The 26,827-nt window shown below is 49.2% G+C and overlaps 1 protein-coding gene across 1 annotated transcript in view; it reads left to right on the forward strand.

The window, feature by feature from the left end:
- The window catches only part of LOC140388183 (NUAK family SNF1-like kinase 1), a 314,941-nt gene that overhangs the window by 209,889 nt on the left and 78,225 nt on the right, over positions 1-26,827 (forward strand). Inside the window, exon 4 of the mRNA XM_072471946.1 lies at positions 26,231-26,296. Coding sequence (XP_072328047.1) covers positions 26,231-26,296 — 66 coding nt within the window. The remainder of the gene's footprint in view (positions 1-26,230; positions 26,297-26,827) is intronic.

Raw genomic sequence — 26,827 nt, forward strand, 5'->3', positions numbered from 1 at the left:
CAATGAAAGACAAAACTCGATTAGCCTTCTTAATCACCTGTTGCACCTGCACACCAACTTTTTGCGACTCGTGCACCAGCACACCCAGGTCCCTCTGCACAGCAGCATGTTTTAACATCTTACCGTTTAAATAATAATCCATTCTGCTGTTATTCCTCCCAAAATGGATAGCCTCACACTTGGCAACATTGAATTCCATCTGCCAGACCCTAGCCCATTCACCTAACCTATCCAAATCCTTCTGCAGACTTCCGGCATCCTCTGCACTTTTTGCTTTACCACTCCTCCTAGTGTCGTCTGCAAACTTTGCCACATTGCACTTGGTCCCCAACTCCAAATCATCTATGTAAATTGTGAACAACTGCGGGCCCCAACACTGATCCTTGAGGGACCCCACTAATTATAGGTTGCCAACCAGAGAAACACCCATTTATCCCCACTCTCTGCTTTCTGTTAGTTAACCAATCCTCTACCCATGCTACCACTTTACCCTCAATGCCATGCACCTTTAATTTATGCAGCGACCTTTTGTGTGGCACCTTGTCAAAAGCTTTCTGGAAATCCAGATATACCACATCCATTGGCTCCCCGTTATCTACTGTACTGGTAACGTCCTCAAAAAATTCTACCAAATTAGTCAGACACGACCTACCCTTTATGAACCCATGCTGTGTCTGCCCAATGGGACAATTTCCCTCCAGGTGCCCCGCTATTTCCTCCTTCATGATAGATTCCAGCATTTTCCCTACAACCGAAGTTAAGCTTACTGGCCTATAATTACCCGCTTTCTGCCAACCTTTTTTAAACAGTGGTGTCACGTTTGCTACTTTCCAATCCTCTGGGACCACCCCAGAGTCTAGTGAATTTTGATAAATTATCACTAGTGCGTTTACAATTTCCCTAGCCATCTCTTTTAACACTCTGGGATGCAGCCCATCAGGGCCAGGAGACTTGTCTACCTTTAGCCCCATTAGCTTGCCCAATACTGCCTCCTTAGTGATTACAATCATCTCAAGGTCCTCACCTATCATATCTTTATTTCCCGTCACTGGCATGTTATTTGTGTCCTCCACTGTGAAGACTGACCCAAAAAACCTGTTCAGCTCCTCAGCCATTTCCCCGTCTCCTATTATTAAATCTCCCTTCTCATCTTCCAAAGGACCAATATTTACCTTAGCCACTCTTTTTTGTCTTATATATTTGTAGAAGCTTTTACTATCTGCTTTTATGTTCTGAGCAAGTTTACTTTCATAGTCTACCTTACTCTTCTTTATAGCTTTTTTAGTAGCTTTCTGTTGTCCCCTAAAGACTTCCCAGTCCTCTAGTCTCCCACTAATTTTTGCCACTTTGTATGTTTTTTCCTTCAATTTGATACTTTCCCTCACCTCCTTAGATATCCACGGTCGATTTTTCTCCTTTCTACCGTCTTTCTTTTTTGTCGGTATGAACCTTTCCTGAATACTGTGAAAGATCACTCGGAAGGTTCTCCACTGTTCCTCAACTGCTTCACCATGAAGTCTTTGCTCCCAGTCTACCTAAGCTAGTTCTTCTCTCATCCCATTGTAATCACCTTTGTTTAAGCACAAAACACTAATGTTTGATTTTACCTTGTCATCCTCCAACTGTCTTTTAAATTCCACCATATTGTGGTCGCTCCTTCCAAGAGGATCCCGAACTATGAGATCATTAATCAATCCTGCCTCATTACACAGGACCAGATCTAGGACCGCTTGTTCCCTTGTAGGTTCCATTACATACTGTTCCAGGAAATTATCCCGGACACATTCTATAAACTCCTCCTCAAGGCTGCCTTTACCAACCTGGTTAAACCAATCGACATGCAGATTAAAATCTCCCATGATAACCGCTGTACCATTTCTACATGCATCCGTTATTTCTTTGCTTATTGCCTGCCCAACCATCCTGTTACTATTTGGTGGCCTATAGACTACTCCTTTCAGTGACCTTTTCGCCTTACTATTCCTGATTTCCACCCAAATTGATTCAACCTTGTCCTCCATAGCACCAATATCATCCCTTACTATTGCCCGGATGCCATCCTGAAACAACAAAGCTACACCACCGCCCTTACCGTCCATTCTATCCTTTCGTATAGTCTGATACCCTTGGATATTTAACTCCCAGTCGTGACCATCTTTTAACCATGTTTCAGTAATAGCCACTAAATCATAGTCATTCACGATGATTTGCGCCATCAACTCATTCACCTTATTCCGTATACTACGAGCATTCAGGTAAAGTACACTTATGCTGTTTTTTATGTCTTTGTTATGAATCCTAACACCTTGATCTGTAACTTTTCGCAAATTATTTTTCCTCTTACCCTTTCTCCTAATTTTCCTTTGTCTTTGAACCCATATCTCTACATAATAACCTGTCACGTAACCTGTTGCCTTGCTCTCCATTAACCATTATACTGTCCATAGCTTTACCCTTCCCTTCCCCCCAACTTGCTAGTTTAAAGTCCTTGTGACCAACCTATTTATCCTATTCGCTAGAACACTGGTCCCAGAATGGTTCAGGTGAAGACCGTCCCAACAGTACAGGTCCCTCCTGCCCCAGTACTGATGCCAATGCCCCATGAAATGGAATCCCTCTTTCCCGCACCACTCCTTTAGCCACGTGTTAACTTCCCTAATTTTCTCAACCCTATGCCAATTGGCACGTGGCTCGGGTAGTAATCCAGAGATTATAACCCTGGAGGACCTGTTCTTTAATTTAGTCCCTAGTGTTTGATAATCCCCAAACAGGTCCTCTTTCCTAGTCTTACCTATGTTGTTAGTCCCAACGTGGACCACAACAACTGGATCCTCCCCCTCCCTCTCCAAAATCTTTTCAAGCCGATCAGAGATGTCCCTCACCCTGGCACCGGGCAGGCAACATACCATGCGGGACTCACGATCTGGTTTACAAAGGATGCCATCAATCCCCCTAATTATAGAATCCCCTACAACTACCACTTGTCTTTTTGTTCCCCCCTCTTGAATGGCTTCCTGTACCACGGTGCAGTGGTCAGTCAACGCATCCTCCCTACAGCCCTCTTCCTCATCCACACAGGGAGCAAGTACCTCATACCTGTTGGACAAGGTCAAGGGCTGAGGCTCCTCAACTCCTAAACTCAGGATCCCCCTACCTGCCTCCCTTGCAGTCACACCACTCTGTCCCTGACCGAATTAACAGTACTTATTCTACCGGGTGTGACTGCCTCCTGAAACAAAGCGTCCAGGTAATGCTCCCCCTCCCTGATGTGCTGCAGTGTGTGCAGCTCGGTCTCCAGCTCATCAATTCTGAGCCGAAGTTCCTCGAGTAGCCAACACTTGCTGCAGATGTGGTCACTGACGGTCTCAATGGGATCCACCAGTTCCATCATCATACAGCAACAGCACATCACCTGTCCAGCCATATTCAACTAGTTAATTAATTTAAATAATTAAAAAAAATTTTTTTTTATAGAACCTCAAGGATAAACCCGAACACCAACAAATACACAGCCCCCTCTCGCCACTCACCCGAACTCAGTCACTCACCTAAACTCAGATGCACTCTGTTCCAATTAGCACACCGTGACTAAAGGCTCTCCTGCCACACCCTGCAGCCTGTGGCCTGCTCCAGGAACTGAAGTCTCTTTTAAATATGCACTCACCTCTCCCAGCAACCCTGCAGCCTGTGGCCTGCTCCAGGAACTGAAGCCTCTTTTAAATATGCACTCACCTCTCCCAGCAAACCTGCAGCCTGTCTTCACCAAGAGCAACTATTTTATCCTGTCCACTATCTCTTCCCCTCATAATTCTGTACACCTCATTTAAGTCACCCCTCAGTGTTCTTTGTTCCAAGGAGAATAACCTCAACCTATCCAATCTCTCCTCCTAGCTACACTTTTCTAGCAACATTCTTGTAAACCTCCTCTGCACTCTCTCCAAAGCAATTACGTCCTTCCTGTAATGTGGTGACCAGAACTACACACAATACTCCAGTTGTGGCCTCACCAGTGTTTTATACAATTCCCAACATTATATCTTTACTTTTAGATTCTACACCTCTGCCAATGAAGGAGAGCATTCCATATGCTTTCTTGACAACCTTTTCTACTTGAACTGCTGCCTTTAGGGACCTGTGTACCAAGATCTCTTACTTCATCTCCCCCTCTTAGTATATTCCCATTTATTGTGTACTCCCTCTAACCTTTTGACCTTCCTAAATGCATGACATCAGACATCTGTGTTAAATTCCATCTGCCGCTGTATTGCCCACTCCACCAACCCATCTATATCATTTTGGGGATTATAGCTATCCTCTACATTGTCCGCCGCTTGGCTAATCTTTGTGTCGTCTGCAAATTTTCCAATCATGCTCCCCACGATTATTAACGATTAGCGTCCAAATCGTTAATATACAACATTAACAGTAAGGGTCCCAACATAGAGCCCTGCGGAACACCACTTGAAATAACTTTCCAATTGCAAGGGCAGCCATTGACCATTACCCTTGGGTTCCTGTTACTAAGCCAACTTGTTTTTTATATAAATGTTCTTTATTGGGTTTTTGAACAAAGTATATTTACCGTTATGTACACAGATTAAGATATATACATATATATATATATATAAGAGAAGGGCACACACAAACATACCCCCCAAAAAAGTAACAATAAAAAATAAATAAAAAATAAAATAAAGTAACTGGTAAGGTATCAAGCACCAGCTCAACAGCAGTAACTCTGTACAATTGCCAATATTATATACAACACATAAGTAGGCATCTGTTTGTGCGGGGGGTGTGTGGGGGGAAACTGGGGAGGTAGATATACATTTGGGTGCCGGAGAAACAATTACATAGGGTCTGGTGTTGGATGTTGTCACTTGCTTCTCCCGGACGGATTTCGCTGCCGTTGTCGTCTCACGCTCACCTTCGCTTCAGCCGTTCACCCCGTCTTTCACCTGTATTCTCCTTGTTCTCTGTTCCTGTAGATGCCAAGTTTGTTAACGTTTCCCATGCCCTCCTTCCGGCTATCATTTCCCTGCCTCCCCCCCCACCCCACCTCCCTGGTACTCCTCCCCCCCCGCTTCTGCCCCTCTTTCTCGCCTTTCCTCTTAAGGTTGAGCTGCCCCCCCCCTCCCCTCCCGGTCTATCCCTCCCTCTCACACTTTGGCTGCTTTCCCCTGATTTTTGGCTACCTGGCTATTCTTCTGCTTGTTCGTTGGCCACAAACAGGTCCCAGAACAGTTGGGTGAATGGCTCCTGTGTTCTGTGGAAGCCGTCGTCTGACCCTCGGATGGCGAATTTGATTTTCTCCATTTGGAGAGATTCCGAGAGGTCGGACAGCCAGTCTGCAGCTTTGGGTGGTGCTGCCGACCGCCAACCGAACAGGATTCTACGGCGGGCGATCAGGGAGACAAAGGCGAGGGCGTCTGCCCTCCTCCCCAGGAATAGATCTGGCTGGTTTGAAACCCCGAAGACCGCCACTTTTAGGCATGGCTCCACCCTCATCCCCACCACTTTGGACATTGCCTCGAAGAAGGCAGTCCAGTACCCAACAAGTCTGGGGCAAGACCAGAACATGTGGACGTGGTTGGCCGGGCCTCCTTGGCACCGTTCACATCTATCCTCTACCTCCGGGAAGAACCTACTCATTCGGGTTCTTGTTAAGTGGGCTCTATGTACCACTTTTAGTTGCGTTAGGCTGAGCATTGCGCACGTGGAGGTGGAGTTGACCCTATGCAATGCTTCGCTCCAGAGTCCCCACCCTATTTCAATCCCCAGGTCCTCCTCCCATTTCATTCTTGTTGCGTCCAATACGGTATTTGCCCTTTCTACCAGTCGGTCATACATGTCGCTACAGTTTCCTTTATCTAGGAAGCTTGCGCCCAGTAACTCTTCCAGTAATGTCTGTCATGGCGGTTGTGGGTACGTCCTTGTCTCCTTTCGTACACATCGGTACAAACGACATAGGTTAAAAAAAGGGATGAGGTCCTAAAAGTAGAGTACAGGGAGCTAGGAAGGAAGTTAAGAAATCGGACCTCGAAGGTAGTGATCTCAGGATTACTACCGGTGCCACGTGCTAGTCAGAGTAGAAATGACAGGGTATATAGGATGAATACGTGGCTGAAGGGATGGTGTCAGGGGAAGGGTTTCAGATTCCTGGGGCATTGGGACCGGTTCTGGGGGAGGTAGGACCTACACAAACTGGACGGGTTACACCTGGGCAGGACTCGAACTGATGTAATAGTTTTTGCTCGGGCAGTTGGGAAGTGTTTAAACTAATGTGGCAGGGGGATGGGAACCGGTGCAGAAAGTCGGAAGGTAGTTAAACAGGGACAGAAACAAAAGGCAGTAAGGGGGAAAGTGTAAGGCAGAGAAGCCATAGTCAAAAATCAAAAAGGGCGACAGTACAAGGTACAGAGACTGAGGGGAGCTCAGTGAATAGGCCCAGTAATACAAAAAGGAATAAAGCGGGAAGTAAAAACATAAATGGAAAGCGACGCGGCAAGTTGTTACATGAAGGGTTCAACGACAAGGAAAATTAGGAGAAAGGTTAAGAGGAAAAATAACTTCCGAGAGGTTACTGATCAAGGTGTTAAGATTCAAAATAGAGGTATAAAAGCCAACATAAGTGTACTTGACCTGAATGCTTGTAGAATTCGGAATAAGGTAAATGAGTTGATGGCGCAAATCATCGTGAATGACTATGATTTAGTGGCCATTACTGAAACATGGTTAAAGGATGGTCACGACTGGGAGTTAAATATCCAAGGGTATCAAACTATACGGAAGGACAGAGTGGATGGTAAGTGTAGCTCTGTTATTTAAGGATGACATCTGGGGTGGGGGGGGGACTTCCGGTTGCGGCGATGCACTGCTAAGCCGCACGTTTCGGCAGCTCCCGTTCTAACGGACATTTGGGCTCTTTTTGGGAGCCCCAACGGAATTTTTTTCGGACTAAACCCAGTGTGGGGTGACGAAGTAAGGAGTCACCCCTAGTGTGTATGGAAAAGATCGGTGGTAGTGGCCAGATTGCGAAGGATCCTTTGGAGCAGCGGCAGAGAAGAGAAGGAAGAAGCAAGATGGCGACGGATGGAGCCCAGACAACGTGGGGCCCGGATCAGCAGGAATTCCTTAGACGGTGTGTGGAGGAATTAAAGAAGGAGGTGCTGGCGCCGATGTTGTTGGCAATCGAAGGGCTAACAGAAACGCAAAAGGCCCAGGCGATAGAGCTCCGTGGGGTGAAGGAGAAGGCAGCTGAGAACAAGGATGAGATTCTGGGCCTAGCGGTAAAAATGGAGACGCACGAGGCGCTACACAAGAGGTGTATCGAAAGACTCGAAGTCCTGGAGAACAGCTCGAGGAGAAAGAACCTCCGGATTCTGGGTCTCCCCGAGGGTGTGGAGGGAGCTGACGTTGGGACTTATGTGAACATGATGCTCCATTCGCTAATGGGAGTTGAGGCCCTCTTGGGCCCCCTGGAGGTGGAAGGGGCTCACCGGGTCCTTGCGAGGAGACCAAAGGCTGGAGAACCACCAAGGGCGATAGTGGCGAGATTTCACCGCTTCACCGACAGAGAGGCTGTTTTGAGCTGGGCCAAGAAAGTGCGGAGTAGTAGGTGGGAGAATGCGGTGATACGAGTGTATCAGGACTGGAGCGCGGAGGTGGCGAGAAGGAGAGCGAGTTTTAATCGGGCCAAGGCGGCGCTTCACAAGAAGAAAGTAAAGTTTGGGATGCTGCAGCCGGCGCGATTGTGGGTCACGTACCAAGATAGACACTACTATTTTGAAACGTCGGAAGAGGCATGGACCTTCATCCAAAAAGAGAAATTGGACCAGAACTGAGGGACTGATGCTGTGGGGAAGATGATGATGTTGATGTACAGAAATGTAAATTGGGGAATGGGAGGTTCACCGTATCGGGATGATAGATGGGGACGGGAAAGAGAAGAGAAGGATCCCCTTTTTTTTCTTGACGGGGGGACACTGAGAAATGTGGGCGCCGGTGGAAAAAGGGACATAGGTGGGGGATGGGGAATGGGTACGGGGCTGTAGGGGGAGCTGCGCCATAGGGGGCGGGGCTGATCTAAGAAAGCGCGGTTTTTTTTTCCCGCGCTAGGGAGATGATGGCGGAAAGATAGGCGCAAGGAGGATGAGAGTTCCACACACGGGGGGGTCAAGGAGAGAGCGGGGGAAGCTGGGGTCAGTTGGAGTCAGCTGACTTTCGGAAGCATTATGGGGGGAGTAACCATGCTAGATGGGGATCTAGCGGGGGGGGACGGGGGGGGGGACGGGACAACTGGGTTGCTGCTGCTGGGATCGAGAGGGAGCTGGCAAGGGAAGAGGTGGTCGGGACGGGAGTGTGCCGCCTGGGAGACGGGTGGGTGCACGGGACCTGGACGTGGGACTGGCCTAGAGTAGGTGATGGCTAGTCGGCGGGGGGGGGGGTGGGGGGGGGGGGGGTGGGGGGGGGGGGGGGGTGGAGGGGGGGGGGCAGCCCCCCAATCCGGCTGAACACGTGGAATGTGAGAGGCCAAAATGGGCCGATTAAGAGGGCCCGGGTGTTCGCGCACTTAAAAGGACTGAAGGCAGACGTGGTCATGCTTCAGGAGACGCATCTGAAGGTGGCGGATCAGATTAGGTTAAGGAAAGGATGGGTGGAACAGGTGTTCCACTCAGGGTTAGACGCGAAAACTAGAGGGGTGGCTATATTGGTGGGGAAACGGTTGTCGTTCGAGGTTAGGAATATAGTGGTGGACAACGGTGGTAGATATGTGATGGTGAGTGGTAGATTGCAGGGAATGGAGGTCGCGCTGGTAAATGTATATGCCCAGAACTGGGATGATGCGGGATTTATGAAACGGATGCTGGGACGTATCCCGGACCTGGAGGTAGGAAGCCTGGTAATGGGGGGGGATTTCAATACTGTGCTGGATCCAGTGTTAGATCGGTCCACATCCAGGACCGGAAGAAGGCTGGCAGCGGCCAAGGTGCTCAGGGGGTTTATGGAGCAAATGGGGGGAGTGGATCCGTGGAGATTTGCTAGGCCATTGGCCAAAGAGTTTTCCTTTTCCTCCCATGTTCATAAGGTATACTCCCAGATAGATTTCTTTGTTTTGAGTAGGGCACTGATTTCGAGGGTGGCAGGAACGGAGTACTCGGCCATAGCCGTTTCAGACCATGCCCCGCACTGGGTGGATCTGGAACTAGGAGAGGAGAGGGAACAGTGCCCACTCTGGCGACTGGATGTGGGACTATTGGCGGGTGAGGGAGTCTGTGGAAGGGTGCGGGGATGTATTGAAAGGTACCTGGAGGCCAATGATGATGGTGGGGGTAGTATGGGAAGCGCTGAAGGCGGTGGTTAGGGGAGAGTTGATCTCCATTAGGGATTACAAGGAGAAAAAAGAGGGCAAACAAAGGGAGAGATTAGTGGGGGAGATTTTGAGTGTGGATAAAAGATATGCGGAGGCCCCGGACGAAGGACTACATAGGGAGAGGCGAAGACTTCAGACGGAGTTTGACCTGCTGACCACAGGGAAGGCAGAGGCACAGTGGAGGACGGCACAAGGGATGAGATACGAATATGGGGAAAAGGCGAGCCGGCTGCTGGCCCACCAGCTTCGTAAGCGGATAGTGGCAAGGGAAATAGGGGGTATTAGGGATGAAACGGTAACTACGGTGCGGAGGGCAGGGAAGGTAAACGAGGTGTTTAAGACCTTTTATGAGAGGCTATATAGGTCCCAACCCCCAGAGGGAAAAGAGGGAATACAACAGTTTTTGGACCAACTAAGGTTCCCGAAGGTGGAGGAGCAGGAGGTGGCAGGTCTGGGGGCGCCAATCGGGGTGGACGAGGTGACTAAAGGGCTGGGGAACATGCAAGCAGGGAAGGCCCCGGGACCAGACGGGTTCCCGGTGGAATTTTATAGGAAGTATGTGGACTTGTTGGCCCCGCTGTTGGCAAGAACCTTTAACGAGGCCAGAGAAGGGGGGACTCTACCCCCGACAATGTCGGAGGCGACGATATCATTAATCCTGAAGCGAGATAAAGATCCGCTGCAATGCGGGTCATATGGCCCTATCTCGCTCCTGAATGTAGACGCCAAGTTGCTGGCAAAAGTGCTGCCGATGAGGATCGAGGATTGTGTCCCAGGGGTGGTGCATGAAGACCAGACAGGGTTTGTAAAGGGGAGACAATTGAATCTTAACGTGCAACGGCTGTTGGGGGTGATAATGATGCCCCAGCGGAGGGGGAGGCAGAGATAGTGGCAGCGATGGATGCAGAGAAGGCATTTGATAGGGTAGAGTGGGAGTATTTATGGGAGGTGCTGAGGAGGTTTGGGTTCGTGGAGGGGTTTGTCAGTTGGGTTAAACTCCTCTATGGGGCCCCAGTGGCAAGTGTAGTCACAAATCGACAGAGATCAGAGTATTTTCGGTTACATAGGGGAACAAGGCAGGGGTGCCCCCTGTCCCCATTACTGTTCGCGCTGGCAATTGAACCACTGGCCATAGAGTTGAGAGACTCTAGGAAATGGAGGGGGGTGGTTAGAGGGGGAGAGGAACACCGAGTGTCGCTCTACGCAGATGACCTACTGCTGTATGTGGCGGATCCTGTGGCGGGGATGACAGAGGTTATGCAGATATTGAGGGAGTTTGGAGATTTTTCGGGATATAGGCTTAATATGGGGAAGAGTGAGCTTTTCGTAGTACACCCCGGGGATCAGGGAAGAGGGATAGACGGCCTGCCGTTAAGGAGAGCAGAAAGGAGCTTCCGATATTTGGGGATTCAGGTAGCCAGGCGCTGGGGAACTTTACACAAACTCAATCTGACACGGCTGGTGGAGCAGATGGAGGAGGATTTCAAGAGGTGGGATATGCTGCCGCTCTCACTGGCGGGCAGAGTGCAGGCGGTCAAGATGATGGTCCTCCCAAGGTTTCTTTTTGTGTTTCAATGTCTCCCCATTTTGATCACTAAGGCCTTTTTTAAGAAAATAGATAGGAGTGTTATGAGTTTTGTGTGGGCAGGGAAGACCCCGAGGGTAAGGAGGGGGTTCCTGCAGCGCAGCAGGGACAGAGGGGGACTGGCGTTGCCGAATCTGGACGATTATGGTTCGCAAGTGGATGAGGGAGGGAGAGGAGGCGGTGTGGAAGAGGCTGGAGATGGCGGCCTGTAAACGAACGAGCCTAAAGGTGCTGGTGACGGCGCCGCTACCGCTTTCCCCGAAAAGGTACACCACAAACCCAGTGGTGGCGGCAACCTTAAGGATCTGGGGGCAATGGAGGCGACATAGGGGTGTGACGGGTTCCTCGATGTGGTCCCCGATCAGGAACAACCATAGGTTTGTCCCAGGAAGGATGGACGGAGGGTTCCAGAGCTGACATCGGGCATGTATTAGGAGATTGAGAGACTTGTTTATTGACGGGACGTTTGCGAGCCTGGGAGCGCTGGAGGAAAAGTATGAGTTGTCCCCGGGGAATATCTTTAGATACATGCAAGTGAGGGCGTTTACGAGGCAACAGGTGAGGGAATTTCCACTGCTCCCGACACAGGGGATCCAGGATAGAGTGATTTTGGGGGTATGGGTCGGGGAGGGCAAAGTGTCCGAAATATATCAGGAGATGAGAGATGAGGGGGAGGCGCTGGTAGAGGAGCTGAAAGGAAAATGGGAAGAAGAGCTGGGGGAGGAAATTGAGGAGGGTCTGTGGGCTGATGCCCTAAGTAGGGTAAATTCCTCTTCCTCATGTGCCAGGCTTAGCCTGATACAATTCAAGGTTCTACACAGAGCACACATGACAGGAGCGAGGCTGAGCAGGTTCTTCGGGGTGGAGGACAGGTGCTTGGGAAGCCCGGCGAACCACACACACATGTTTTGGTCGTGTCCGGCACTGGATGAGTACTGGAGGGGAGTGGCAAGGGTGATTTCAAAGGTGGTGAAGGTCCGGGTCAAGCCAGGCTGGGGGTTAGCTATATTTGGGGTAGCGGAGGAGCCGGGAGTGCAGGAGGCGAAAGAGGCCGATATTCTGGCCTTTGCGTCCCTGGTAGCCCGGCGAAGGATCTTACTCATGTGGAAGGAAACAAAACCCCCCAGCGTGGAGGCCTGGATAAACGATATGGCAGGGTTCATAAAACTGGAACGGATGAAGTTTGCGTTGAGAGGATCGGCTCAGGGGTTCTCCAGGCGGTGGCAACCATTCCTTGACTATCTCGCGGAACGTTAAGGGAAAATAGATCGGCAGCAGCAGCAGCCCAGAGGGGGGAGTGGGGGGGGGGGGGGTAACCTGTTTTGTTCTGGTTGGGGTAGAGGGGGGCGGGGGAGCACTATTTTTTGTTACTTTGTGAGTTCACTATTTTATTTAAATAATGTTACCTATTAGTTATTGTGTTATCTTTCATGTTGATTTGTAAGGTGGAAAAATTGTGTTTGAAAACTTTAATAAAATATATATTTTTTAAAAGGATGACATCTGGGAATAGTAAGGGATGACATTGGTGCTATGGAGGATAAGGTTGAATCGATTTGGGTGGAAATCAGGAATAGTAAGGTGAAAAAGTCACTGATAGGAGTAGTCTATAGGCCACCAAATAGTAACATTATGGTGGGGCAGGCAATAAACAAAGAAATAACGGATGCATGTAGAAATGGTACAGCAGTTATCATGGGGGATTTTAATCTACGTGTCGATTGGTTTAACCAGGTCGGTCAAGGCAGCCTTGAGGAGGAGTGTATAGAATGTACCCGTGATAATTTCCTAGAAGAGCATGTAATGGAACCTACGAGGGAACAAGCGGTCCTAGATCTGGTCCTGTGTAATGAGACAGAATTGATTAATGATCTCATAGTTAGGGACCCTCTCGGAATGAGCGATCACAATATGTTGGAATTTAAAATACAGATGGAGGATGAGAAGGTAAAATCAAACACTAGTGTTTTGTGCTTAAACAAAGGAGATTGCAATGAGCTGAGGGAAGAGTAGACTGGGTGCAAAGATTTTATGGTGAAATAGTTGAGGAACAGTGGAGAACCTTTCAAGCGATTTTTCACAGTTTTCAGCAAAGGTTTATACCAACAAAAAGGAAGGATGGTAGAAAGAGGGAAAATCAACCGTGGATATAGAGCATAGAACATAGAACATTACAGCGCAGTACAGGCCCTTCAGCCCTTGAAGTTGCGCCGACCTGTGAAACCACTCTAAAGCCCATCTACACTATTCCCTTATCGTCCATATGTCTATCCAATGACCATTTGAATACCCTTAGTGTTGGCGAGTCCACTACTGTTGCAGGCAGGGCATTCCACACCCTTACTACTCTCTGAGTAAAGAACCTACCTCTGAAATCTGTCTTATATCTATCTCCCCTCAATTTAAAGCTATGTCCCCTCGTGCTAGACATCACCATCCGAGGAAAAAGGCTCTCACTGTCCACCCTATCCAATTCTCTGATCATCTTGTATGCCTCAATTAAGTCACCTCTTAACCTTCTTCTCTCTAACGAAAACAGCCTCAAGTCCCTCAGCCTTTCCTCATAAGATCTTCCCTCCATACCAGGCAACATTCTGGTAAATCTCCTCTGCACCCTTTCCAATGCTTCCACATCCTTCCTATAATGCGGCGACCAGAATTGCACGCAATACTCCAAATGCGGCTGCACCAGAGTTTTGTACAGCTGCAACATGACCCCATGCTCCGAAACTCAATCCCTCCCTTCTTAACAACCCTCTCAACCTGAGTGGCAACTTTCAGGGATCTATGTACATGGACACCGAGATCTCTCTGCTCATCCACACTGCCAAGAATCTTACCATTAGCCCAGCACTCTGTCTTTCTGTTATTCCTTCCAAAATGAATCACCTCACACTTTTCAGCATTAAACTCCATTTGCCACCTCTCAGCCCAGCGCTGCAGCTTATCAATGTCCCTCTGTAACTTGTAACATCCTTCCGCACTGTCCACAACTCCACCGACTTTAGTGTCATCTGCAAATTTACTCACCCATCCTTCTGCGCACTCCTCCAGGTCATTTATAAAAATGACAAACAGCAGTGGCCCCAAAACAGATCCTTGTGGTACACCACGAGTAACTGGACTCCAGTCTGAACACTTCCCATCAACCACCACCCTTTGTTTTCTTCCAGCTAGCCAATTTCTGATCCAAACTGCTAAATCTCCCTGAATCCCATGCTTCCGTATTTTCTGCAGTAGCCTACCGTGGGGAACCTTATCAAACCTTATATGTATATGGATTTCAGCAAAGCGTTTGATAAGGTTCCCCACGGTAGGCTATTGCAGAAAATACGGAGGCTGGGGATTGAGGGTGATTTAGAGATGTGGATCAGAAATTGGCTAGCTGAAAGAAGACAGAGGGTGGTGGTTGATGGGAAATGTTCAGAATGGAGTACAGTCACAAGTGGAGTACCACAAGGATCTGTTCTGGGGCCGTTGCTGTTTGTCATTTTTATCAATGACCTAGAGGAAGGCGCAGAAGGGTGGGTGAGTAAATTTGCAGACGATACTAAAGTCGGTGGTGTTGTCGATAGTGTGGAAGGATGTAGCAGGTTACAGAGGGATATAGATAAGCTGCAGAGCTGGGCTGAGAGGTGGCAAATGGAGTTTAATGTAGAGAAGTGTGAGGTGATTCACTTTGGAAGGAATAACAGGAATGCGGAATATTTGGCAAATGGTAAAGTTCTTGAAAGTGTGGATGAGCAGAGGGATCTAGGTATCCATGTACATAGATCCCTGAAAGTTGCCACCCAGGTTGATAGGGTTGTGAAGAAGGCCTATGGAGTGTTGGCCTTTATTGGTAGAACGATTGAGTTCCGGAGTCGGGAGGTCATGTTGCAGCTGTACAGAACTCTGGTACTCTGCATTTGGAGTATTGCGTACAGTTCTGGTCACCGCATTATAGGAAGGACGTGGAAGCTTTGGAGCGGGTGCAGAGGAGATTTACCAGGATGTTGCCTGGTATGGAGAAAAAATCTTATGAGGAAAGGCTGATGGACTTGAGGTTGTTTTCGTTGGAGAGAAGAAGGTTAAGAGGAGACTTAATAGAGGCATACAAAATGATCAGGGGGTTGGATAGGGTGGACAGTGAGAGCCTTCTCCCGCGGATGGATATGGCTGGCACGAGGGGACATAACTTTAAACTGAGGGGTAATAGATATAGGACAGAGGTCAGAGGTAGGTTCTTTACGCAAAGAGTAGTGAGGCCGTGGAATGCCCTACCTGCTACAGTAGTGAACTCGCCAACATTGAGGGCATTTAAAAGTTTATTGGATAAACATATGGATGATAGTGGCATAGTGTAGGTTAGATGGCTTTTGTTTCGGTGCAACATCGTGGGCCGAAGGGCCTGTACTGCACTGTATTGTTCTATGTTCTATGTTCTATATGTTCTAAACGCTTTACTGAAATCCATATACACCACATCAACTGCTTTACCCTCATCCACCTGTTTGGTCACCTTCTCAAAGAACTCAATAAGGTTTGTGAGGCACGACCTACCCTTCACGAAACCGTGTTGACTATGTCTAATCAAATTATTCCTTTCCAGATGATTATACACCCTATCTCTTATAAACCGTTCCAAGATTTTGCCCACAACAGAAGTAAGGCTCACTGGTCTATAGTTACCGGGGTTGTCTCTACTCCCCTTCTTGAACAAGGGGACAACATTTGCTATCCTCCAGTCTTCTGGCACTATTCCTGTTGACAAAGATGACTTAAAGATCAAAGCCATAGGCTCAGCAATCTCCTCCCTAGCTTCCCAGAGAACCCTAGGATAAATCCCATCCGGCCCAGGGGACTTATCTACTTTCACCCTTTCCAGAATTGTTAACACCTCCTCCTTATAAACCTCAAGGGTTGATATGTAAGGGAATAAGGGCTAGTATCAAATTGAAGGAAAAAGCATACAAAATGGCAAAGATTAGTGGCAGACTAGAGGACTGGGAAATCTTTAGGGGGCAACAGAAAGCTACTAAAAAAGCTATAAAGAAGAGTAAGATAGATTAAACTGAGAGTAAACTTGATCAGAATATAAAACAGATAGTAAAAGCTTCTACAAATATATAAAACAAAAAAGAGTGGCTAAGGTAAATATTGGTCCTTTAGAGGATGAGAAGGGATATTTAATAATGGGAGATGAGGAAATGGCTGAGGAACTGAACAGGTTTTTTCGGTCGGTCTTCACAGTGGAAGACACAAGTAACTGATGGCCAGTGACTGATGGAAATTAGGCTATGATAGGTGAGGACCTTGAGATGATTGTTATCACTAAGGAGGTAGTGATGGGCAAGCTAATGGGGCTAAAGGTAGACAAGTCTCCTGGCCCTGATGGAATGCATCCCAGAGTACTAAAAGAGATTGTCACTAGACTCTGGGGTGGTCCCGGCAGATTGGAAATTAGCAAACGGGACACCACTTTAAAAAAGGAGGTAGGCAGAAAGTGGGTAATTATAGGCCAGTTAGCTTAACTTCGGTAGTAGGGAAGATGCTGGAATCTATCATCAAGGAAGAAATAGCGAGGCATCTGGATGGAAATTGTCCCATTGGGCAGATGTAGCATGGGTTCATAAAGGGCAGGTCGTGCCTAACTAATTTAGTGGAATATTTTGAGGGCATTATCAATGCGGTAGATAACGGGGAGCCAATGGATGTGGTATATCTGGATTTCCAGAAAGCTTTTGACAAGGTGCCACACAAAAGGTTGCTGCATAAGATAAAGATGCATGGCATTAAGGGTAAAGTAGTAGCATGGATAGAGAATTGGTTATTTAAGAGAAAGCAAAGAGTGGGGATTAATGGGTGTTTCTCTGGTTGGCAATCAGTAACTAGTGGTGTCCCTCAGGGATCAGTGTTGGGCCCACAATTGTTCACAATTTACATAGATGATTTGGACTTGGGGACCAAGTGCAATGTGTCCAAGTTTGCAGACGACACTAAGATAAGTGGTAAAGCAAAAAAGTGCAGAGGATACCGGAAGTCTGCAGAGGGATTTGGATAGGTTAAGTGAATGGGCTAGGATCTGGCAGATGGAATACAATGTTGACAAATGTGAGGTTATCCATTTTGGTAGGAATAACAGCAAAAGGGATTATTATTTAAATGATAAAATATTAAAACATGCTGCTGTGCAGAGAGACCTGGGTGTGCTAGTGCATGAGTCGCAAAAAATTGGTTTACTGGTGCAACAGGTGATTAAGAAGGCAAATGGAGTTTTGTCCTTCATTGCTAGAGGGATGGAGTTTAAGACTAGGGAGGTTATGCTGCAATTGTATAAGGTGTTAGTGAGGCCACACCTGGAGTATTGTGTTCAGTTTTGGTCTCCTTACCTGAGAAAGGACGTACTGGCACTGGAGGGTGTGCAGAGGAGATACACTAGGTTAATCCCAGAGCTGAAGGGGTTGGATTACGAGGAGAGATTGAGTAGACTGGGACTGTACTTGTTGGAATTTAGAAGGATGCGGGGGGGATCTTATAGAAACATATAAAATTATGAAGGGAATAGATAGAATAGATGCGGGCAGGTTGTTTCCACTGGCGGGTGAAAGCAGAGCTAGGGGGCATAGCCTCAAAATAAGGGGAAGCAGATTTAGGACTGAGTTTAGGAGGAACTTCTTCAGCCAAAGGTTGTGAATCGCTGGAATTCCTTGACCAGTGAACCAGTTGAGGCTCCTTCATTAAATGTTTTTAAGATAAAGATAGATAGTTTTTTGAAGAATAAAGGGATTAAGGGTTATGGTGTTCGGGCCGGAAAGTGGAGCTGAGTCCACAAAAGATCAGCCAGGATCTCATTGAATGGTGGAGCAGGCTCGAGGGGCCAGATGGCCTACTCCTGCTCCTAGTTCTTATGTTCTTATGTTTATCACCCCCCCCCCCATACTAACGCCATGATTAGTTTGTCTAGTGCTTTGAAAAAGGCCTTCGGGATGTAGATCGGGATGGATCCAAGTAGGCAGAGGAACCTGGGTAGTATGTTCATTTTGATTGTCTGGACTCTCCCCGCAAGGGAGAGTGGGAGTGTGTTCCATCTTTGCAGGTCCTTTTTGACTTCCTCTGTCAGACTGGTGAGATCCCTTTGTGGATCCCTTTCCAGTCGTGGGCTATTTGGATCCCCAGGTAGCGGAATTTGTGTCGGGCTTGTTTAAACGGCAGTCCCGTTAGTGCTGCCCCCCCTACTTGGAGGTGGACCGGGAAGATCTCGCTTTTGCTCATGTTGAGTTTGTAGCCCGAAAAGGTGCCAAACTCTTTCAGGAGCGCGATGATTCCGCCCATGCTGCTTTGTGGGTCCGAGTGCAGAGGAGCAGGTCATCTGCATAGAGTGAGACTCGTGCTCTCTGCTGCCCCTTTGGATGCCCCTCCAGCTTTTTGCTGCTCTGAGAGCAATTGCTAGTGGCTCGATCGCTAGGGCGAATAGCAGCAGGGACAGTGGGCATCCTTGCCTGGTGCCCCTGTGCAGCTGGAGGTATCGGGAGTTGGTGTTGTTTGTCCGTATGTATAGAAGTTTTGCCCAGGAGGTGAACCCTGTTCCTAGCCCGAACCGCTCCAGTACCTCTATGAGCTATTTCCATTTGACTCTGTCGAAGGCCTTTTCTGCGTCTAGGGAGACGATCACCTCTGGTACTCTCTCCCCGGAGGGGGTCATTATCACGTTCAGCAGGCGCCTGATGTTCAAGGTAAGCTGTCTTCGAGCATTTTGGCTAGGATTTTGGCCAGTATTTTGGCATCTGCGTTCAGCAATGAGATGGGTCTGTGTGACCCACATTCCATTGGGTCTTTATCTTGTTTAGGTATCAGCGAGATTGAGGCCTGTGCTAGCGTGGGTGGCAGTGTACCCCTTGCTAGTGAGTCTGTGAACGTCTGCCGCAGGTGCGGTACCAGTGCTGTCGCAAATTTTTTGCAGAAGTCCGCCGGGAACGCGTCTGGTCCCAGCGCCTTCCCCGCCTGCATGGAGCTAATGCTGTCCATGATCTCTCCCAGTGCTAGTGGTGCTTCCAGGCCCCGTTTTCTGCCCTCCCCCACGACTGGAATGACCAGTCCATCAAGGAACCGTTTCATCCGAGACTCCCCTGTTGGGGGCTCTGAGGTGTACAGCCCTTGGTAGAAGGCCTTGAAGGTTTTGTTGATCTTTTCTGTTTCTGTTTCTAATGTGCCTCTGGTATCCCTGATTTGTGCAATTTCTCTGGTGGCTGCCTGCTTTCTGAGGTGGTGTGCCAACAGGCGGCTGGCTTTGTCTCCGTGTTTGTATAGGGTCCCACGTGCCTGGCGGAGTTGGTGACTGCTTTCCTGGTGGAGAGCAGATCAAAGTTCCTTTGTAGCTCTTTCCTCTCCGCCAGGAGCTCTACGGTCGGGGCCTCGGAGTATTTGCGGTCTACCTCCAGTATGGAGTCGACCAGCTGCTGCCTAGCCGCCCTTTCGTCCCTATCTCTTCGGGCTTTGAAAGTGATGATTTCCCCTCTTAGTACGGCCTTTAGCGCTTCCCAGAACGTGGAGGGTGAGACCTCCCCATTCTGACTGTTCTCCGTGTATTCTGCTATGGCCCGCGATATCTTTTCGTTGAAGGCCTTGTCAGCTAATAGGGCAACGTCCAACCTCCATGTGGGGTGTTGGGCCCTGCCCGTCTACAGCCTCACCTCCATATAGTGTGGAGCGTGGTCGGATATCACAATTGCGGAGTCTCCCACTTTGTCTATCCCCGGAAGCATCGTTTTCCCCACCACAAAGAAGTCAATTCTGGTGTATACGTTGTGTATTGGGGAGAAGAAGGAAAACTCCTTCTCCCCTGGGTGGGTGAACCTCCAGTGGTCCACCGCTCCCATCTGTTCCATAAAGTGACTGAGTTCCCTTGCCATGCTTGAGATTTTCCCTGTTTTGGGGGTTTGATCTGTCAGTCATTGGATCCTGTACACAGTTGAAGTCCCCCCCGCCATGATTAGTCGATGCGTCGCTATATCAGGGATTTCTGCCATGGTCTTCTTGATGAAGCCCGTGTCGTCCCAGTTGGACGCGTACACGTTAACTAGTACTACCGGTGCCCCATCCAGGGCCCCACTGACCATGACGTACCGTCCCCCTAGATCCGTAACCATCTTTGTCGCCCTAAACATCGTCCTCTTGCTGATCAGTATGGCCATCCCCCTTGCCCTCGTCACATAGCAGGAATGGTAGGTTTGTCCCACCCAGCCCTTTCTTACCCACAGTCGGTCCTGCTGTCTCAGGTGTGTCTCTTGGAGGAAGACTGTGTCGGCCTTCAAATTTGTTGGTGGGTGAGGACACTGGATCTTTTCACTGGGCCGTTGAGTCCTCTTATGTTCCAGTCCCTATCCTGGTGGGGGGCTTTTGTCTCCTTGCTCCTGTGGGATTAACCATACTTACCTGGTGGACGCGCCCCTGCCCTCCGGGGTTTCTCTTTGTTAGGGATCCGTCCAGGATGGCCGTTGTCACTGCTCTCTCCATGCGGTCGGGTCCCTGCGCTCCGGGATTTCCCTTTGTCCAGGGGGCACCCGGCATGGCCGCCCACTGTGCGTCCACCACGCAGGTAGTCCCCTGCACTCTGGGGTCTCCCTTCGCCCAGAGACTGTACTGGGTGGATGTTTCCAGCGATTCCTTGTTCTGAGCCCTTGGTTGTGGCACTTTGTAGCCCTATTGCTATTCCTTTTCTAGCCTTGTTTGTCCCTCCTTCCCTGTGTTCCCCCCCCCCCCCCCCGGTCCCTCCCTCCTTGTCTAACCCCCCCCCCCCCCGGTCCCACCCTTTCCCCCCCCCTTTCGCCCCTCTCCTTTATACCCCTCCTTTGTCCCTCTTTCCCTATCCCCGTTTGCTCTCCCGCCTCTGTTGAGTGGTTTCCCCGCCCCCTGCCTGGTGCCTTCCCCCCTGTTGGGGGCGCGCTGCGGCCCTGCTTTGTGGCATATCCCCGGTGCTAGCTTTCCTGCTAGTGTGGTGGCCCCACTCTCGGAAGTTACTGTCTCGCTTCACCCTTGCCCGGCCTCTGCGGTTTTCTGCCGGCTCTTCCCCCATCCTACTCTGCAATCCTCTCACTTGCCCTCCCTTCTCCGCTACTCTCGTTCCCTTGTGCTGGGGCCTAGTCTCCCACCTGAAGCGGTCCTTCGGGTAGTGGTTTGCTTTTTGTTCAGGGTGCGCTCGCCATGGTGGGGCTGGGGCCGGGTGTCCTGGCATGGCCTCACCCCCCCCCCCCCCTCCCTGTCCGATGGCGTGTTGTTGCCCCTTGCCAGGGGTCCCTTATTTCAACCCTAGCTGTTGGTTTTCCAGCCCGTGTTCCTCGACAAACTTGTTTGCTTCGGCGGGGGCTGTGAAGAATTACTCTCTTTCTTGGAATGTGACCCAGAGTTTCGCTGGGTACAGCATACCAAAACGCACGTCACTCTTGTGGAGAGCTGCTTTTGCTCTATTGAATTCGGCCCGACTCCTGGCTAAGTCTGCCCCAATGTCCTCGTAAACTCTAATTAAGTGTCCTTCCCATTTGCAGGTTCTTTTTTGCCTGGCCCAGCGCAGGATTGTTTCCCTGTCTTGGTACCGGTGCAGTTTAGCTATAACTGCCCTCGGTCCCTTGCCCTGGGCTTCGGGCGCAGCGACCAGTGCGCTCTGTCCATTTCTGGTTGGGGAAAGTTTTCCTCTCCACTAAGTTGCCCAGCATCTCGGCCACATAGGCCGTGGGGTTTCTACCCTCGGTCCCCTCTGGTCGGCCCACTGTCCTAACATTTTGCCTTCTCGAGCGGTTTTCCTGATCGTCCACTCTGCACTTCAGGCTCCCCTGCGTCGTGCCCAGTCTCGCCACCTCCTTCTTCAGGGCCGTGATCCGGTCGCTCATGTCAGTCGCCGCTTTTTCCAGCTCCTTAATGGTCGCCTCTTGGGCTTCCAGTTTCTCCTCTTGGGCTTCCAGTTTCTCCTCTGCTCTGCCCAGGGCGAGCTGCATCTCCGCCAGGGCCTTGGCCATTGCTGCCTGCACTGCGGCCCCTATGTCTGCTCTGGCCTCTGCCTTGTTTTCCAGCTGATGTTCCCTCAGCGCCTCGGCAAAGGCTGCCTTCCAGTTCCAGTTCTCCCCGGCCCAGGGGGGAAATGCACCTGTCTGTCGAGTTCTTTTTGTTGCGGCGAACCTTCCGTTCCGCCGCTTCGTGCGCCGATTAGCTCGTCTGGACGGGCTCGCCCATTGCCCCGTCTGCTTTTGGTGCCCTTTCTCCCTCTGCTTTGGCTCCCTTCTGGCATTTTTTTTTCCCCTCCCTTTTTTCCCCCCCTTTTCTCCCCCCCTTTTTGTTTCCCCCTCCCTTCACCCCTTTAACAATTTTTTAATAAAACACTTTTCAAGAAAAATTTTTTTTTTTTAAAGTGAAAAAATCTCTTTCTCTTTAAAAGGTTTCTTTTCAAAGTTTTTTTTTGAAAAAAGGGAAGTTCTTTTTTTCCCCTCACTCACCCAGGGTCGAGAGAGAGCGAGGCTTCTGGTCTTGCCGGGAGTCCCTCTTTGTTCCGCCGGGGGGGTTCGGTCGTTCCTGCTGGCTCGGTCCCCACTCGGTCTCCGCTTTGGTCCAGGCCATCGTTCGTCCTGCCCCGCGTTCTCCTGCTGGGGGGGGCGGGGCGGGTGGCGGGGGTCGGTCCTTGCTGCTGGCTCGGTCCCCGCTCGGTCTCCACTTTGGTCCGGGCCACCGCTCGTCCTGCCCTGAGCAGGGGGGTGGGCACGGGAGCAATAGGTCAGAAGGTGAGAGCGTTGAGGGAGAACTAGGGAATAGGGACAGTGTGGCTCTGAGGCAGAGCAGACGGGGAGAAGTTGCTGAACACAGCGGGTCTGGTGGCCTGAAGTGCATATGTTTTAATGCAAGGAGCATTACGGGTAAGGCAGATGAACTTAGAGCTTGGATTACTACTTGGAACTATGATGTTGTTGCCATTACAGAGACCTGGTTGAGGGAAGGGCAGGATTGGCAGCTAAACGTTCCAGGATTTAGATGTTTCAGGCGGGATAGAGGGGGAGGTAAAAGGGGAGGCGGAGTTGCGCTACTGGTTCGGGAGAATATCACAGCTGTACTGCGGGAGGACACCTCAGAGGACAGTGAGGCTATATGGGTAGAGATCAGGAATAAGAAGGGTGCAGTCACAATGTTGGGGGTTTACTACAGGCCTCCCAACAGCCAGCGGGAGATAGAGGAGCAGATAGGTAGACAGATTTTGGAAAAGAGTAAAAACAACAGGGTTGTGGTGATGGGAGACTTCAACTTCCCCAATATTGACTGGGACTCACTTAGTGCCAGGGGCTTAGACGGGGCAGAGTTTGTAAGGAGCATCCAGGAGGGCTTCTTAAAACAATATGTAAACAGTCCAACTAGGGAAGAGGCGGTACTGGACCTGGTATTGGGGAATGAGCCCGGCCAGGTGGTAGATGTTTCAGTAGGGGAGCATTTCGGTAACAGTGACCACAATTCAGTAAGTTTTAAAGTACTGGTGGACAAGGATAAGAGTGGTCCGAGGATGAATGTGCTAAATTGGGGGAAGGCTAATTATAACAATATTAGGCGGGAACTGAAGAACATAGATTGGGGGCGGATGTTTGAGGGCAAATCAACATCTGACATGTGGGAGGCTTTCAAGTGTCAGTTGATAGGAATACAGGACAGGCATGTTCCTGTGAGGAAGAAAGATAAATACGGCAATTTTCGGGAACCTTGGATGACGAATGATATTGTAGGCCTCGTCAAAAAGAAAAAGGAGGCATTTGTCAGGGCTAAAAGGCTGGGAACAGACGAAGCCTGTGTGGCATATAAGGAAAGTAGGAAGGAACTTAAGCAGGGAGTCAGGAGGGCTAGAAGGGGTCATGAAAAGTCATTGGCAAATAGGGTTAAGGAAAATCCCAAGGCTTTTTACACTTACATAAAAAGCAAGAGGGTAGCCAGGGAAAGGGTTGGCCCACTGAAGGATAGGCAAGGGAATCTATGTGTGGAGCCAGAGGAAATGGGCGAGGTACTAAATGAATACTTTGCATCAGTATTCACCAAAGAGAAGGAATTGGTAGATGTTGAGTCTGGAGAAGGGGGTGTAGATAGCCTGGGTCACATTGTGATCCAAAAAGACGAGGTGTTGGGTGTCTTAAAAAATATTAAGGTAGATAAGTCCCCAGGGCCGGATGGGATCTACCCCAGAATACTGAAGGAGGCTGGAGAGGAAATTGCTGAGGCCTTGACAGAAATCTTTGGATCCTCGCTGTCTTCAGGGGATGTACCGGAGGACTGGAGAATAGCCAATGTTGTTCCTCTGTTTAAGAAGGGTGGCAGGGATAATCCCGGGAACTACAGGCCGGTGAGCCTTACTTCAGTGGTAGGGAAATTACTGGAGAGAATTCTTCGAGACAGGATCTACTCCCATTTGGAAGCAAATGGACGTATTAGTGAGAGGCAGCACGGTTTTGTGAAGGGGAGGTCGTGTCTCACTAACTTGATAGAGTTTTTCGAGGAGGTCACTAAGATGATTGATGCAGGTAGGGCAGTAGATGTTGTCTATATGGACTTCAGTAAGGCCTTTGACAAGGTCCCTCATGGTAGACTAGTACAAAAGGTGAAGTCACACGGGATCAGGGGTGAACTGGCAAGGTGGATACAGAACTGGCTAGGCCATAGAAGGCAGAGGGTAGCAATGGAGGGATGCTTTTCTAATTGGAGGGCTGTGACCAGTGGTGTTCCACAGGGATCAGTGCTGGGACCTTTGCTCTTTGTAGTATATATAAATGATTTGGAGGAAAATGTAACTGGTCTGATTAGTAAGTTTGCAGACGACACAAAGGTTGGTGGAATTGCGGATAGCGATGAGGACTGTCTGAGGATACAGCAGGATTTAGATTGTCTGGAGACTTGGGCGGAGAGATGGCAGATGGAGTTTAACCTGGACAAATGTGAGGTAATGCATTTTGGAAGGGCTAATGCAGGTAGGGAATATACAGTGAATGGTAGAACCCTCAAGAGTATTGAAAGTCAAAGAGATCTAGGAGTACAGGTCCACAGATCACTGAAAGGGGCTACACAGGTGGAGAAGGTAGTCAAGAAGGCATACGGCATGCTTGCCTTCATTGGCCGGGGCATTGAGTATAAGAATTGGCAAGTCATGTTGCAGCTGTATAGAACCTTAGTTAGGCCAAACTTGGAGTATAGTGTTCAATTCTGGTCGCCACACTACCAGAAGGATGTGGAGGCTTTAGAGAGGGTGCAGAAGAGATTTACCAGAATGTTGCCTGGTATGGAGGGCATAAGCTATGAGGAGCGATTGAATAAACTCGGTTTGTTCTCACTGGAACGAAGGAGGTTGAGGGGCGACCTGATAGAGGTATACAAAATTATGAGGGGCATAGACAGAGTGGATAGTCAGAGGCTTTTCCCCAGGGTAGAGGGGTCAATTACTAGGGGGCATAGGTTTAAGGTGAGAGGGGCAAGGTTTAGAGTAGATGTACGAGGCAAGTTTTTTACGCAGAGGGTAGTGGGTGCCTGGAACTCGCTACCGGAGGAGGTAGTGGAAGCAGGGACGATAGGGACATTTAAGGGGCATCTTGACAAATATATGAATAGGATGGGAATAGAAGGATACGGACCCAGGAAGTGTAGAAGATTGTAGTTTAGTCGGGCAGTATGGTCGGCACGGGCTTGGAGGGCCGAAGGGCCTGTTCCTGTGCTGTACATTTCTTTGTTCTTTGTTCTTTGTTCTGCTGCCGTGCTTGGAGGGACGGGGATGGGGGGTGGGGGGGCAGACCACTCCACTCCCGAGCGCCCAGATCTCCCGCCTTAATTCGCTTTGGAGCCCGGGTTTTTCTTCGTCCCCACTCTCTTGTTGCGGGGGGCCCAAACGGATGAATTTGCGCGCTTGGCTGCAAGTTCTCGGCGAGTTGCTGGACGTAACTTTGTTTCCCCCAGGAACTCCTCCACCAGCAACCGCTCTCTTCCCCCGCCGGAAGCCCTTGTTGAGCCAACTTTTTATCCAGTTTACACATTGCCCTGTATCCCATGATTTTCACTTCTTGGACCAATCTGCCATATGGGACCTTGTCAAACACCTTGCTAAAATCCATGTACACAACGTCCACTGCACTAAACTGTGTTGGGACTCCAGGGCATGTGGGGCTGGAATTCACTGGGCACTAGCCCAGGGTGTCGTGACAGTAAGGATGGGGAAGTGAGCTGCTGAGTGGAAGGAGCCAGTGGCTGGTTCACGAGGATTGACGACTGCTCTTTCTACCTTTGTGTTACAGAATGGAGTCATCCACAGAGATCTAAAATTGGAAAACATCTTGCTAGATGAAAATTATAACATCAAGGTATGATTCACTCTATAAGCAACAAAAGTGTGCCTATTTCACTGGCACTGTTATTCTCTGTACTGACTGAATAAAGCTATATTATTAATATGCCATAAGTTATATTTACTGAATTGTTGGACATAATGTTATAAATTGTTGATTTTCGTTCCCTTTCTAACCTCCAGAATCTTCAGTTCATAATATAGAATGAAGGAAATATATATTGTTGCATTAAGAAATATTCATTCATTCAGGTGTTATGGGTCAGGGTTTTGAAAACTCCAATGGGTCATGGTTTTGAAAACTCCAAAGTATATTATGGAGTTCACCTGACCTCTAACTGTTTCTTGAATTTGGCTGGGATGAGCACAAGAGCCTGTCTTTCAGGTGTTATTCGACAGAGTTCTTAGGCGCTTTTAATCAAAAAACATGCTTTATTCTACAAATTTAGTTAACATTTGAAATGACACACACAGTAAGCATTTTTATCAACTACAAACATAAAGACCCCACACATCTATAGTATTCTATGTATAACCCGAAATGAAT

This window comes from Scyliorhinus torazame, chromosome 13 (assembly GCF_047496885.1).
Source record: "Scyliorhinus torazame isolate Kashiwa2021f chromosome 13, sScyTor2.1, whole genome shotgun sequence".
Classification (NCBI taxonomy): Eukaryota; Metazoa; Chordata; class Chondrichthyes; order Carcharhiniformes; family Scyliorhinidae; genus Scyliorhinus; species Scyliorhinus torazame.